The sequence below is a fragment of the Buceros rhinoceros genome, unplaced genomic scaffold (genome assembly GCF_000710305.1).
Source record: "Buceros rhinoceros silvestris isolate BGI_N320 unplaced genomic scaffold, ASM71030v1 scaffold2031, whole genome shotgun sequence".
NCBI lineage: Eukaryota > Metazoa > Chordata > Aves > Bucerotiformes > Bucerotidae > Buceros > Buceros rhinoceros.
In genome coordinates, this window is record NW_010394613.1 from 310 (window position 1) to 16,648 (window position 16,339).

At 37.8% G+C, this 16,339-nt stretch overlaps 1 protein-coding gene across 1 annotated transcript in view; it reads left to right on the top strand.

Annotated features, from left to right (window-relative positions):
* Positions 1–1,645: 1,645 nt before the first annotated feature.
* Positions 1,646–16,339, top strand: part of TMTC4 (transmembrane and tetratricopeptide repeat containing 4) — a gene marked incomplete at its 3' end in the record, with an annotated part of 32,749 nt that continues 18,055 nt past the window's right edge. Inside the window, exons 1-4 of the mRNA XM_010145259.1 lie at positions 1,646–1,862; positions 7,184–7,299; positions 9,301–9,517; positions 13,364–13,451. Coding sequence (XP_010143561.1) covers positions 1,701–1,862; positions 7,184–7,299; positions 9,301–9,517; positions 13,364–13,451 — 583 coding nt within the window. The remainder of the gene's footprint in view (positions 1,863–7,183; positions 7,300–9,300; positions 9,518–13,363; positions 13,452–16,339) is intronic.

A 16,339-nucleotide genomic window follows, 5' to 3' on the forward strand; every position in this document is an offset into this window, starting at 1 on the left:
CTCTTCAGCATGGCGGGGAGAGGATCGTCAGCAGGCGTACATCAGATAAATAGAACAAGCGTAATGGGAGAAACTTTCAGGGCGAAATGAATTGTGAGTAGATTAAATATTTTAACTGGGTAGCAGACATGATGCTGTATCTGTGCTGTTATGAGCAGTGTAACACACTTGCCTCTGATTAACAGCCTTGCTTTTTAGTCTGTTTTCGTTAAACTGAAAGCATAAGGATGAATTAATGTGAGGAAGGGTTTTGCCCTTGAAGTGGCTGGGAGCTCCATTCTCTGTCAGATTGCACAGTTCCGTGTTACTGACTCTATCTGCATTTGGGAGTACTGCTATTTAGTCCCCAAAGAGAAAAGGGGCACTGCTGTGATGAGAGTACCACTTGTCTGTGTGGATGTGTGTGTACAGACACTGGGAATTCGTGGAGACCGGATTTATCAGAAAGCTACAAAGCAGTTGCCTTAGGGAGCTTTAATTGTCAAGTCTGTTCAAGAAGCCAAATGACTGGAGCTTTTTCCTAGATTGTATGAAGATGTTAATTACATTGTTTTCAGGGTTGCAACAGTTGATTTAAAAGGCTACTAGATAATAAGAAAGTTAATAAGCTAAGCTTTTGACCCTAGAAATTGTGAAGCTGAACTGCTATATGTGCCTGTTCTTAGCATTTACAAATAAAAACTTTGTATTATGCCTTGCTTTTATGGCAGTTTTCTATTCATAACCTCCTTCCCCCTGCCATTTGTAGCAGCATTTGATAAGATGACCACTCACAATACTGGCGCAGCACGGAGGAGCAGAGGCAGAATAGCTGTCTGGGCTGAGGACTGGCTTTGGAGCATCAAAAGAGACTCTTTTCAGTAAAGACAGCTCATGGATAAACCTCCAGCCTCATTATATCCACACTGATGCATCACTCTGCTGTTGGATTGCATGATCTTTTTTTATTTACCTCAACAATCTCATAAGCCCATGAACACAGCAGTGGAATTTAGCCTATACTGTACTTGCAGTGTGCAGAGTGATCCAGTAAACCTTACTTTGCTCTTAACTGTATGCATCTTGTGGTGTCATTGTTTGATTTGTTGAGGTTTAGGGCCTAGTCTGCTAACTGCCATCTCTGGATCTGACTGCTTGTGATGTTTGTATGATTTCCCTGTATGGGCTACGTGTAAGACTAGGGCTTTTAATTCAATTAATAGGAGGAAGTTGAGTTCTTCTGCAATTGATGATGTTTGTTTTTCACACTCAGACAGAAAATATAGTGGTTATCATTCTCTTAAGAACTTTAAAAATGCTCCACAGACCATGTGATAACCCTGTTTGTTACGCCTGAAAACAATAGCAAGAAACAGAAAAGCAGTGATTCGATTAAGGTTTTGGAATTTATCTGAGCCAAAGCTTTAACTTAGAATCTAAGAATTTCTTGGCTTTATCTCTGTGCTCCAGCCATGAGAAACTGTGCCTTTCTTCCACATTTGAAGTACAAAATTATGTTTGGATATGTTCCTGTAATTATGAAACACTCTGAGAAAAAAATGTTAGGCTGTATGAAACTTCATTCTTCTCTTTCAACCCAGCTCTCCATTTTAAAATTCTTTAGTGAAATGCAACTGTGATTATGTATTTGTATGTATTTCTTTCAGAATTGCAACCATCATAATGCTGAAGCTTCCAGCTCGGAACAAGCATTTCACAGAATGGCACATACCGAACCTAATCTGGACCATGACGTACCATGGTTCATCCTTCCATCGTACTGGGCTAAAACAGTTGTGGCGTTAATTTCCTTCCTCTGTTTTGCTAACAGCTTTGATGGAGATTTTGTCTTTGATGATTCTGAAGCCATCATCAATAATAAGGTTTGTCTCTTCTTTCCCCCTCACGCACTTTGACATAAATGGTCATGGGAAAAGAAGTAATCACAGAATCACATGGAATCATCTGGTTGGAAGAGACCTTTAAGATTATCAAGTCCAACTGAACACCCAGGGTCCCTAAACCATGTCTCGCAGTGCCACATCCACATGTCTTTTAAACACTTCCAGAGATGGGGACTCCACCACGGTGCTGGGCAGCCTCCTCCAGTGCTTCACAACCCTCTCTGTAAAGAAATTTTTCCTAATACCCAATCTAAATCTTCTCTGGTGCAATTCGAGGCCATTTCCTCTAGTCCTGTCACTTGTTACCTCAGGCAAGAGATCAACCCCCACCTCACTACAACCTCCTTTCAGCCTCCTTTTCTCCAGGCTAAACAATCCCTGTTCCCTCACCTGTTCCTCACAAGACTTGTTCTCTAGACCCTTCACCAGCTTCGTTGCCCTTCTCTGAACACAGTTCAGACAACAGTTGATATAAGTAGGCCCAAAATACTCATCCAAGTAAAGAGCTTCCTTCTGATATTATTTTTTGTGAACTTCATTTTTTCTGTTTGTTTTGTTGGGTTTTTTTAAAGTAAGCCTTATTTAAGGTTGACGAACTGTGCCGTGGTACTCTACCAAAAAGCCAGAAGCGTAAGCATGCTTAACAAGATCTTATTCCTAAAGCTATTTGAATAACATGACTTGGGTTCTAATGCATAAGCAAGAGTGAACAAATTAAACAGCTTTTCTTTTTTTTTTTTTTTGGAATGCGTCCGCTTTCATTCTTTTGCAAGGGAGATGCTCTGCTTAACAACTGTTGGTATCTGGTCAAGGGGAAGGGAACTCTTTTTGCCATACCAAACAGACTTTGTTTGCTTGTCATTGAAGAAAGCATTATCCAGGGTTGCAGCAAATTTGGATGTGATGTTTGTAACGCTTATTCACAGGGTACCTGTACATCAAAACTGCTTATAGATCTAATTTTATGATAATTTCTGTGTTCATAAGAGTATGCAGTGAACTTTTCTAATACCTGTTGATGTTAACAGGAGACTTTTTCATTTTCTTCTCAGGGTGACAGGTGAACAAACTTAGTCTGGTGGCAAGATACATAATGCATCACTAAGCAATTGCAGGTTGCAAGTATTCTCTAGCTGTGGTTTATACCATAAAAATGTTACAGGAGTAAGGAAAGCTTTCTTTTCCTATGCTCCTTCTCCTCTTAAAGTTCCTGGGACAACAGTTTGGTTTTTTTTTAGATAGAGGCAGAGTATTCTTGTGCTCTATTTTAAAACTGATATTGCATGCAATAAACAATACTTGAAGGACTTAGAATTAGTATGTGACTCGAACAAACCTCTAGCTGAGTGTCTTCAATTGCTGAGACACTTCACAGCATCACACGTAGCAGTTAGTGAGCCCGTACTCAAGGGTGAGTCTTGGTGTTACAGCCTCTACGCTCTTCTGGAAGGGACTTGTTAAATGTTTGAAAAGAGAAGCACAAGGTGAAAAGTATCACCCTTATTTGTTGGTTGTGTTTTCCTGAAGCCACAGGGTTACAAGGAGGATAATCTGGAGATTCATACTGCCAGAAGAACACAATTCACCTTTTTTTTTCTCTTCCTTGCGCAAGATTTAGAGGCAATTTACTGCAGTGTGCTTTTGAGAATCCCACAGAATTACTGTTTCCTTAGACAAATTTGTATTATGCTTGTGTAAGTCATCATACCTTGACTTATAAATGTATGGGGGGAGGAAATACATCTGTCAAATTGGAAATAAATCTCAAAGCTTCTAAGACAATACTACAGAATTAAGAACATACAGTGATTTTTATGTTTTTTTAAGCATTATATTTTAAATTACACAGCCCCTGGCAATGTTTCATTCTGCAAAGTTTTGTGTGGGGCACAACTATGGTATACTCCTGGAAGAATGAACAGAAGATTGATGTTGTTTGTTCATGTGCAATTTCCACATTTGTAATCTTTCTCCATTTTTTTCAGTCTTTACTTTCAAAATGATTCAATTTATCTGTGCAACACAACAACATGCACCGAGATTATAGCTGTTGGCAATGCTGAGAAACTCAACCAACTGCTTAAATAGATTAATTCATAGCTAGTCTGTATGTTTGAAAAACTGTGAGGCTTATTCTATTTTTCACATCAAAATCCTCTGTTATTCCCTAGAAATTAAATGAGATTTTTGCGACAGTATCATTATAACAGATGGGTCATATGAATACATGGAAATAACAAAATCCACAAGAAAAATGCAGAGAGAATAAGTTTACCAGTTCACTGGGGAGGGAGACAGTTTATTAAACAACACATAGCATATTTTATTCCTATTCAGTAGAAGAGACAGCAGGTGAAGTAATTATGTAAATTTACTGAGTATTACTATACTAGTATTTTCTTGGATGCCACACAGTGACCTTTTTGTTAATTTACTACTTACAACCACCACCCAATCTTTTTTTTTTTTTTTTTTAAGTGAAAGATACACTGTTAGTTGACCTCATGCCTACCATATTGTGGAACATTCTGGTACTAGATTTTATTGAGGTTCAAGGCTGCTTTCCAGAAGCTTTCTTGTAATTTTAAGCAGCATTTTAACTGGTATGCAATAGTGACTTTTGTCTTGATTTATTTACTAGCTTGGCAAGACAAACAGTTGGATTAGAAGGAGCTTCAGACATAATGTGTCATTTCCATAAGCCTTTATATAGAAAACCTGACCTTTCTTCATGTATTGCTGTCTGTAACCTTCTGCTAATCAAATATTTAGAGATTCTTTGATATCTACTTTCAGTTATTAAAGAGAAAATCATATGGAACTTTTAAACAGCTGTGCCTCGTAGAACAAACCATTCCTATTTTACAGTAAGTCGACTGAGTGGGAAGATTAATTTAGGAAACTTTCTCACAGAATTTGGATAGAAGAGCAAGATACATGACTAAAGATTTTTGGGTCACATGGAAGTGTAATCTAATCACTAAATAATGCCAAGTATTCAGATTTTCCTGCATTCTTCCTGTGGAAGACAAAAGAAGACTGATATTAGCAGAAATGGAGAACTAGCATTGCACATCTCAAATATATTTCCCATCTCAAGTTATTGTGGACCATCTGTGACATAGACATAATTTTAAGACTAAAAAAAAGTTTCTCTTCCATGGTTCCTTTCTTTGGCAAAAGTCCATAAGTAGCAGTGCTGTTGGTTGGAGAAACAGTCTGAGGGCCACAGAGCCCCCAAACAGCTGTTCCCTGCGGAGTACAGAGACACTAGTAGACGTTGGTGTGCAACCCAGTCCCAACTTGTCCCTGGAAAAGCACTCATTTAGTGGCTTGCTTGTTGACCACACTCCTTCCCTGAGAGTCAAATTATGACCTTTAGGGTTTGCACATACCAGTGAGGAATGGAAAGAGAATTTAGGTGCCTAAGGCCAAAATTGCAGTCCTGGGAGAAAAAGAAATTCATAGCTATTGCTTAGCAGTAGAAACATCTGTGTGAGAGTGAAGAAATTTTGTGCCTTGATAATTCTTAAGCACAAATAGGATCCCCTGTGAGTCTTGATTTCTTAATGTATTCCTTGAGAATCCCTTAATTGACAGCTGCAGTACAGGACTTTTCAAAGACTACGGTGCTCTCTTTTCTGCATATTGATTAGTAACCTGTTAGAGAATGCTTCACTTCATCTGACAATGTGCTAGGATTTTTAGCCTACTTCTCCTTCCTATTTTGGGGTTTTCTTTCAACCAGTTGTCTAATAATGGTGAAATTTGATCAAATGATAGAAATAAATTGCTTCCTGGATTTTTTTTTTATTTTTGCATGGCTGAAAGTCACAATGCGTTAAGGGAGTAGCAAGAAAACTCAAGTTATTTTAAGTTCAGTTTAGCAGCAGCCAGTCCACGTGGCCTGGAAATTTGGCTGTACCTTGGGTATGTGTTCTCTCTTGCCTTGTTGGCAGGCCCAAAATGCTAGCTAAGGATGAGATGGAAGTTACTGGAGACAACAGGAGGTGCTCAACATACTGTAGAAGCAAGTGAGATGGTGGCAGCATTGATAGGAACCAGAGATAGTGAACCAAGGATATTGTAATGTGGGAAATCTTCTAAGTAGAGGGAAATGTAGGAGGAGTAAGACATAGGTAGGACACTTGGCTTTGTAAGACCTTTGATGGTTTTAGCAACCTTATTTGTCTGCTTACTTATGTTTGTATTGGCTTGTTAATCTGCTTTAGTTTGTTCGTGTCTTGAAGAATCTGATGGCAGAGGGTGGGAGTAGAGTAATTTGTGGTTGACTGCAAATGTAATACCAGCGCCTGTACGAAAGTTATTCATTTGCTAGTAGTACAATTTTGTTCTTAGGTTCTATGTTAAGTGTATTTAACCTGCATGTTTGCTATAGCATAAATTGGTATTTAATTGCACCAGGGAAGAAGAAGAATAGGGGCAAGTAGAAGATGAATATGTTAATTTGAGCTTTCCAACTTGTGCTACCAAGCACATCATTTTTTCCTCTCCAAAGTGTATGTTTTCCATTCAGTAGTCTACGTTATTTGGATTTTTTCATTATCACATGGTTTTAAGATAAAAGAAAATAGTAGACTTTCCCTTTGCAGTGAGTTGGGTTTTTTTTTTAATAGTTCCTTACTCCACCCCAAATTAAAAAAAAATTAATTCCTTTTCTGTCTTCTGCTGTTAATTTTTTAGAGCAGTATATAGAGATTTTTTTATTCTTGTCTTCATGTCTTAAGAATTAAAAAACCCCCCACCACTATTTGAATGGTGTCCTGTGCAAAGTAACGCTTCAAAATGAGCTAATTGTTGTTTTCAATCTTTAGCCTCCTTGCTTTCACGCTCTCATTAGTAGTTGTGCTACTGACACTGGTTGAAAAATAGCTATTTGAAGCATTTTGTAGTTGGCCACTTTCACAAGATAACAACCTACACGTAAAATCAAAGGCTTTTTACAAAAGTATAAAGTAAAGGGTTTTTTAATATGTTTTCTTTCTCAGCTATTGACCAGATTATCAATGCATATGAATATGCATAGCTGTACTAAATTTCATGTAGTTATGTCTACTGACAGAATCCAAGCATCTTGACCTTTATGGTGACAGGCATGTCATCATATGATGTGACCTTCATTGTAAACTTGGGTACCTTGTCAAATGTCAGTAGTGAGCCAACAAAACATCCACTATGTCCGTGTTAGCATGAGCTGATATTCATAAACTTGTTTGTGTTTTAGCTGCTTTGAACAAAACAGAAATGTTAAGAATCCGATAATTTATGTTTCCTTTCAGGACCTCAGGGCAGAAACCCCACTTGGTGACCTGTGGCATCATGACTTTTGGGGTAGCAAACTCAGCAGCAATACCAGTCATAAGTCATATCGACCACTAACTGTCCTAACTTTCAGGTGAGACTTGTCTTTTTGCTTAAGGTCTGAATTTTTTTTAACAAATGTTGTCTTAATTGATTATAGGGAGGAGGCAACAGGAAAGAATAGACAAAATATCTGGAGGGTAGTTGGATACCTTTCCTGAATATGATTTTCCTGTTCACTACCTTAATACCAAATTGAGTTTTAAATTTCAAATTATTTATTTCTCAAAGTATACCTAGTTTTGACGTTCTGTATTTCAGTGTGCCTTTCAGAGATTGTATCTGATGATCTTATATACCTTCGTACTAGGGGTAGTATGGTTTAGTATGTAGGTCACATCATCGAAGAACTAGGAGGTGTACCTTCCCTTCTCTTAGCCATGCTGTTACACTGCTATTGTAGTTTCTGTTCTCTGCTTTTGTGGTGAACTGTCAAATGACGTTTTATAAAGAGCATCAATTTCCTGTGGCCTTTTGCCACTAGGTCACTGAATAGTCTTCACCTTTTCCCTTGACCTTTTCCCTCAGTATTCTAATTTCAAGAGAGCAAGTCTCAGAATCCTAGTGAGAGAGATGTCTGCCTGTATATGTATCTTGCTGGTTTTCTCAAATAACTGAAGGTTTATGAGGATTACTTCTGAGGGTGCTTGGGTTGCGTTTTGCACAAAGATTTGACCAAGCAGTAGACCATATAGAAATTTGGCACAGTAATGCAGTGCACCTTTGAGGATTCAGTCTTAAGCTTCTTTTCCCCATACAACTCAGTTTTGTGGATGGGGACCTGGCAATCTTTCTGCAGTTGTGTCCAGTCTAAGCCAGAGTACTCCCACTCTTAGTCCTCAAACAAAAGTTTTAACTCGAGTGCAGTGTCAGTGTTTTAAGTACTTAGCACTCTGAGTTTCACTGTCTGTCGGGCCCTCTTCATTTTTAACCTGTTAAAGCTTTCAGTGCATTATGCAGCACATACTTTCCTTTCTCTTCAAGGTCTCTGTGGTATATTGCATCTCTACTAACATCCTGGTTAGTTTAAAGAGTGAACTGGGATACAGTGGTTACAATGTCTGAAAATATAGATGAGCATGTGGAGATGATCCATAAAATGTTATTTTCACAAAAAAGAGATTGGTTTTCTTAATTTTCCTAAGCTCCAACTTTCATATGTATCACATTTATAAGCAGTTAGGGTTTTTTAATAGTTTTCCTTTAAGCCAGATGCAGACTGACCAAACAAACTACATAAAATCCTCTATCCAAACTATATTTCTGTATATCTCATCTGCTGATAGAAGTATATGGATAATAACAAGATCTTTCTCCCTTTTCTTCTCCCTCTCCATTTTACTGCACAGTTCCTGTCTTGAATAAGGTTTTAGACTGAATTTTCACTTACACTTCCTTCTGGTTCTAATACTTGCATAGAACATCTCTATAACCAGTCTCACAAATTACTCACTATGATGTGCTAACTGACTACTCCCTGGATTGATACTGATTGCACCCAGATAGATTCCACATCGTTGGTACAAATGCTGGGATGCTATTCATCTAGAATGTCAGTGGAAATCATAATCTCAGTGCATGTTAGCTTTCTCACTGTGTGGATTTAATTAAAATAATTTAATCAGGTTGGTTTTGGACATAGTTTCTTTTAAGCTCAAGGGTATCCCTCCAATAGGTGGGATTGTTTATCCACAGGACACTCCTGTGTTGCAAGGTTGCAAGGTTACCTTACTGACCAAAAGCCAGTTCTAAGTAACCGTAGGTATGATTTACATAATAGCATTAACCTGTGTATGCTGAATATGGTATTGCATATGAATACCTGTGAGTGACCTTTCATCAGGACATCGTTTCTAGCTGACTGTGGTGGCTAAGTTGTAATACCTGCATGCTGGATTTGCTGGTATTTTTCAGCCTTTTTTGTTTCTCTGTGTGTGTCTAATGTGAACTTGCTATGGAGTTGTTTAGGTTTTCTCTTTGCGTATCTCTAACCAGTGATGTAATTCCTAGTGTTACTGTTTTTATTTCTATATAGAATTAATTACCTTTTTGCTGGAGGCTTCTACCCCATTGGTTTCCATGTCGTCAATATAATACTGCATTGTACTATCTCAGTATTGATGATTGATGTGTTCTCAATATTATTGGGCGGACTGCAATTCAGTACTAAAGGAAGAAGGCTAAACCTGGCTCCAAAGACATCTCTTCTAGCTGCTTTGCTGTTTGCTGTACATCCAGTGCACACTGAATGTGTAAGTACTGAATAATTAGCTCCAAGAATTTATGTCTTAGAAGTTCTTGACCATCTTGAGTAATTAATTCTGACACACCCTTATACTCTGCACATTGCTTTTATATATTAACACTTCTCTTGGCACATGTCTTATGAGAACAATCATATATTATGGTTAGTACTTCCAAAAGCTTGTAATTCCACAGAGCTGGACCTTATTAAGAAAGATAAATGAATTCATTTAAGTACAATAACTAAAGAAGGATAGTCGTAAACTACAGAGTTTCCCTAATTATTGGATTAAGAATTCATTAGTAGAAACATTAGCTCACAAGCAGCCAAGGACAATGGAAGATAAACTGAATGCAAACCCATAACCACTTTTCATTTCCATTTGCTTCAATAAAAAAAAAAAGGAGATGGGAGATAGAAAATTGGAGTAGGGGCATTTTATGAACTCTGGTTGTGACTGTATTAGAATACCGTATCCAGTTTTGTATCCATGCTGCAAGGAGGACACTGAGAAAAAAGGAGAGTGCTCAGAACAGCCAGGAAAATCACTAAAGGACTGAAAGTCATCCTGTGTAATGAGAGATTGAACTCTATCGGTTTATATTTTTAATATGAAGAAGATTAAAAGATGGGTTTTTTTATCACAGTCTGTGATTATGTACATGGGGAACATAGATTTGGTAGTAGTGGGCCTTTTAATAGTATGAACAAAAGTGTAACAGTGGCTGGAAGTGGAAGCTGTAAAGATGCAGAATAGCAACCGATTAAAATACCTGACCGAAGATCAAAGTCCTTGAGTAGAAATTCTAGAGAAGAGGAGACGGTTTTCTTAAAAAACTCTTAACTGTGAGTGCAAAAGAAAATCCTATGGCTTTATGCCAGTGGGCTTGCTGGATGTGGTCCCTGATTGCTTGATCTTGTAATAATAAATAAATGAAATATAAAATAATCACAGTGCAGGAATATATATATATTTTTTAGAGTTCGGAAGGACTGAGCTCCTGAAAAAGTACTAGCTTTAACTTTGATCTTTGTGCTAGTAATGAACACTGAATCCTCAGTGCACCTTATTTTATATATGTGGCACTGATTTTTCATTTATTCACAGTATTTCATGGTTTTGGCTTTTTTCATTTGCTTTGCACATGATCGATGGGGAAGAGGTTATGGAAAGCCATGCCTCTGAGCTGACTGAGGACCCTGCATGTATTGGAAACCTAGAGATGGTGTAAAGTTCTATGTTAGTAATTTGGCACCTTTTTTGACAGTGTGGCTAAAACATTCTGCCAATCACTCTCTGGTGTCTGCTCGCCTACTGAATAACTTCTTTGTGAGAGTGCGTTGTGCTCATGTCAGAAGGGCCCTTTGTATTTGTTCTCCAAAACCAGTTCTAAATGTTGAAGTAAAACATGTCTTCAGTGCTTCTGATGTTCTGACATGAAATCTCACTTGATTCTTAACTTTGGAATAGACCCACTATTGACTCCTTTATCAATATTTGTAATTTTATTCTTCATTCCATTTAATTGCAAAATATATTTAAATCAGCAGGCAAATGTTATTAAGACCTTGATCATGTCAAATAAATTACCAGTGACATGGTCTGCTTGCATATGCAAGATTTGAAGACTTTCATGTGCTCTGGGCAAGCATTGGAAGAAGAGGAAAAAGGAGCATGCTTGCATATGATCTGCTCTTCTATGATCCAGGAGTGAACAAAGGCCTTTAATAATTTACACAGTGACTAATAAATCTTGGTGCACCGAAGCAATTAAGATACTGCTATGGTTTTAGCATCGGTGCGTGTCAGGCAGCACTCCTTAAAAAGCATTCCTCATGATTTTAAATCAGTGAGTTTTAAGTATCATGACATCCTGGTTTTGAAATGAGATGACATATTTTGACATAAAATGGTGAAGAATCTGTTTGCTGCTTTGGATTTTGGTATATACAGCGTGAAACAAACTGTCATGTAAAACAGATCCTGAAAAGTTTAATGCTTTCAGTACCTAAGTAAGAAAAACATCTGACATTATCTTTTTTGTGCCTACAAGTAAACAGTCGTGTGGCATAGCTCTCTCTTCTAAAAAATGCTTATTCTTCGTAACACCTTAGTAATGAAATACTAAATGAAACACGGACATAAGAATATACCTGATACTGATTTTAAACTGGTTGGTTTGTTTGTTTGTTTGTTTACCTTGTTACCAGAGACTATAGGCATTCGAGATAACATGGGAGACATCTGAGGCTCTATGTTACTAGACCCTTAATCTCTTTGTTGTAGCAAGTTGCCATTTATTTTCAAAATTGTGTCAGTTCACCTTTACTTTTATCTCATTAGCTGAGAGCAGCTCCTGAAACAGAATGACATTTCATTATTTTCACCTTTCAAAGCACTCCACAGCTATTGAGTTAATTCTCGTAATTCCTCTGTAAGATAGACAAAGAAGCAGGGAAGCTTGATGCATGGCTTTTCATAAATCAAGAAGTTTTTCTGAACGGAATTTAGACGTCCAGCAGTTTCTCCTTTTACAGTACTCAAGTGAAGCTGAGAGTAGATTGGAAAAGGGTCTCTTCAGTGGATTCAGTCCTACTCTCATGCCTCTACACTTTCTCTCTGTGGTGTTATTCAGAAATAGTTATTCTATCATGTCAGACTGACACAGAAAAATGCCCTTTTCCTAAGAGAGGGTTAGCAGATGCATTTAACAAAATGAAGATACAATTTATGGTTTTACTTTCCTCTTTCTCTTTCACTCAAAAAATAGAACTGGTGTACTATTCAAGAACCAAAGTTTCTGCTTTTGTCCCTGAAATATCACCTCAAAATTTGATTAAAAAAACCTTGTAACTATTCTGCCCTGCTTCAGAAAGGACTCTGTGCCCATCCTCGGGAAACATGGAACCCAGCACCCCAGGAAGTAGAGCAAGACTGAAATTAAGAGGAGTTTCCGTGGACTTTGCTCTGAGTGTATGTTCTAGTGAGGTCCCAACATCAGGGCCTGTACAGTCCCCTGCCAATCCCTTGTGTCGTGATTTCCACAAAAAATACATGGTTTATCCTGACACCTGTGTAGTCGAGGAATGACGATCCAAAAATATGTCATGCTGTGTCTCAGCAAGTTACTGTAAATACAGTCTAAGGGCTTGAACCAAAGCTTGTTGATGGCCCTGAGAATGCTTTTAATTTAAATAGGTTGGCACAGATCTGGAATACAGAGGTCCCTGAATGCGCTTCTCTCTCTCTCTCTCTCTCTCTTTTTTCTTTGCATTAGTACAGCTTCTGTTACAAGATGCATTTGGAGGTAGCTCTAATGCAATCGATTAATAGAACACAAAAAACTATGGGAGGGGAGATTTTCTTTTCCCCTGATTCTGCAGGCTGGAAGCTATTCTGAGTGTCCAGACAGCAGTTTGAAGATTGGCTTGACTTCTGAAAGTGGACAGTCTTGATTTGCATTTCAGCAGAGCTGCCAATTTTGTTTGGGTTCAGGTTTGCTAAGAGTTCTACTGAAAGGGAGCCTGATCCACATAGAATTTGCAGAGCCTACATTTTATTCAGTGAAGTACTTAAACCAGCAGTTTTTCATAAACTAAAGCTAAATCATTTTCCTAGTTAATACTAAGCAATACCCAATCAAAGTTAGGATGTGGCTTAGAAAACTAGGTATCATTAATCCAGTAAACCAGGTTAAAAAAAAAAAAAGATACAGCACTTGAAAAGATACAGCAATTGTCTTTCATACATTTCACTTTGTGTGTGTGTGTGTGTGTGTGTTTACACTCTTATCTCAGGTTTTATAAGAATAGTATCTGGTAATCTGAAACTTTTTTCTTTTTTTTTTTTAAGGTTGCTGGGATTGTTGGGAGAGCAGACCTACTGTGTGCCCTGTTCTTTTTGTTGTCATTTCTTGGCTACTGTAAAGCATTTAGAGAAAGTAAGCATTCTCTTTGTCCCTTTAATTTTATATTTGTATATTTTCTGCATTCACACACTTCAGTGAAGTATAGCAAAACTAAAAACATCTGCTTGATGTGCTTTGAATTTATAAATGTTTATATTATAACCTCATAAAATATTTTTAAAAAACCGAACAAAGTGCTTTAGTGGGTGTTTATTCTTAGAAGAGCTGGAAGGGTTGCCGACCCTAATTCCTGTTTAACACTATGAGTGTATTTTAAGAAAAGTCTGTTTTATAATAGGCTTATTTGTTAAATGTTTTATTGTTTAGAAAGCATAAAGAAACATTCAAATAAGTATTTTAGAAATAAATCAAACCTATAAGTATATATTCTTAAATATTTTAGTGCACTTTATGCCATTATGTTGGGATGGCTTAAATGGGAAAAAACTTTAGGAACCTTACTTGTATTTTTAATGAATTGTAAAGAATTATTCATATGAGTAAGCCCTCTAAATTCCTGCAGTATGCAAGTGCTGGCATATACATGCTGAATATAGTGTTACTTATAGAGTTTTTTGTAAGACAGCTGTATTTAACACGAACAATTCATTCACAGACGTTTTTTCAAGTGAGCTTTTAGACCTGTCATATTACTTGATCTGAATACAAGTTGGCAGTTCAAATACAGCTGTGGAGAAATTATCTTGGGGCTCTGTTAAATAAACACATAAGAATACATGGATTCATGGTTATGAAAAACTACAGGACATGCAGTCTCATATTGGAGTGTGCCCCACCACAGGAACTATGGGAATCATTTGGTCAGCCCATGAGGAGCTCTATTGTGAAGAGCTTGTATAATACCAATTTAATAGGCATGGCCTGTGAAGTTTAACCGGAGTTGGCAGCGCGTTACAAAGGTACCTGAGGAGGTATCTCTTACCTAAAGATCTAATAACCAGATAGTCATGGCATCATAGAGATAGTGTAGTCTGGAGGATGAGTTAGTCCACAGTGATGCTGTGAACAGCTGCTGCTAACTGAGTTTAGATTGTTTAGAACTATTTTGCATATTTCTACAGCTGATTGGTAAGTTTAACTTAATCTTTGCCACTTCAAATGATGCTTAAGGCGATTCCTGTTCACTTCTGATGTTTTTTCTTCCCTTTGAGTAGGCTTCATTTCTTTCAACTGAACTAATAATTTCTTGATGAAAATTGGCCTTGGGATCTTGTTTGCTCATTTGTTCTTTTCTCACCTATTTTACTGGGTATGATTGTGCTTTGATTTTGTTGATTGTGCTTTGATTCTGTTAGTGCCAGAGTAAATTAGACAAAATATTGGCTCTGTGCTTTCCAGTTTGTTGGTACAGGTAGACCTATATGGCAGGTGTAATAATCTTTGCTTGAAGAACTCAAGAGCCAAAATCTTAGGATGACCACTGGAGAATTTTGTATAGGGCTCTGTAAATATTTTGTTATGGAGGGCATCTCAGGAATGATTACGAATGTGGTGTGTACTCTGGTTAGGGATATTCTGAGTGCTCATGCAACTTGCAAAGGCCAGTTTGACACCTTTTAGAAGTCAGTGTCATTTTAATAGATTCTTGTACTGAAATCCATGTCATTGATTCTGAAGAAGGCGAATGGTGTGAAGACAGGATACTAAGAAATACTTCGGTGGTTTTTTTATTGAACATTACCTCATAATAGGGTCAGAGCTGTGTCTCTTGAGAAAATTTGCCAAGGAAAACTACAGCCTGTCTTTCAGATCGGTTTTCAATGACTTAGTGACTTCTTAAAGAAATTTAGACTTTTGTGCACATTTTGGGTAGCTTGTTGACAGTTTTGGGTTCTTGAACATCCTATCTGGCATGTCCTAAATGAGAGAATGAAAAGTTATTTCCAGCACTGTGGAGAGCTCTAATAAGTTCTTTAACAGATTTTGCATGGACCCTGAAGGGAGGATCCCAAGCTTCAGAATATTTCTTTCCTCTGAACCTTACATGATTTGCTGCAGGCTGATGAGCAATGTACCAAAACCCACACATTTCAGAGTCCAGGTTTCAGGTCAGAATGATTCTGGTCTGAAAATTGATTTTGAAATGCCTGGCTGAGATTCATTGCTCATCCTGGATGCGCCTTGCTGTGAAATTCATTCATTTGTAAATAGAAAGGTGGATGAGATAGAATAGAATAGACTATTTCAATTGGAAAGGACCTACAACAATCACGTAGTCCAAATGCCCGACCACTTCAGGGTCGACCAGAAGTTAAAGCATGTTGTTAAGGGCATTGTCCAAATGCCTTTTAAACACTTACATCAACCACCTCTCTGGACAGCCTGTTTGAGGGTTTGACCACCTTCTTGGTAAAAAAAATGCTTCCTAATGTCCAGACAAAATCTCTCCTGGTGCAGCTTTAAGCCGTTCCTATGCACCCTATCACTGCATACAAGACAGAAGACATCAGTACCTCTCTCTCCACTTCCATCTTCAAGAAGCTGTAGAGAGCTATGATGTTGCCCCCCAGCCTCCTTTTCTCCAAACTCGACAAGCCTGTGAGGTCCTTAGCTGCTCCTTTTAGAACTACTCATCCCATAGTTGGACAGCTTGTCCAGAAGAATGCTGTGAGGGCCAGTATCAAAAGCCTTACTAAAACCCAGAAAAACTACATCCACTGCCTTCCCTTCATCCCCTGGGCAGGTGACCTTACCAAGGATATCAGATTAGTTAAACAGAACTTTCCCTTTGTGAACCCATGTTGAATGTGCCTGGTGATTGCATTATTCTTTTAAGTGCCTTTCAATAATACTCAGTATAATCTTCACCATAATTTTTCTAGGAACTGAGGTTTGACTAAGAAGTTTTGGCGTTCCCTTTTTGTAGAATGGAATAACATTGGCTAACATCCGGTCAGCAG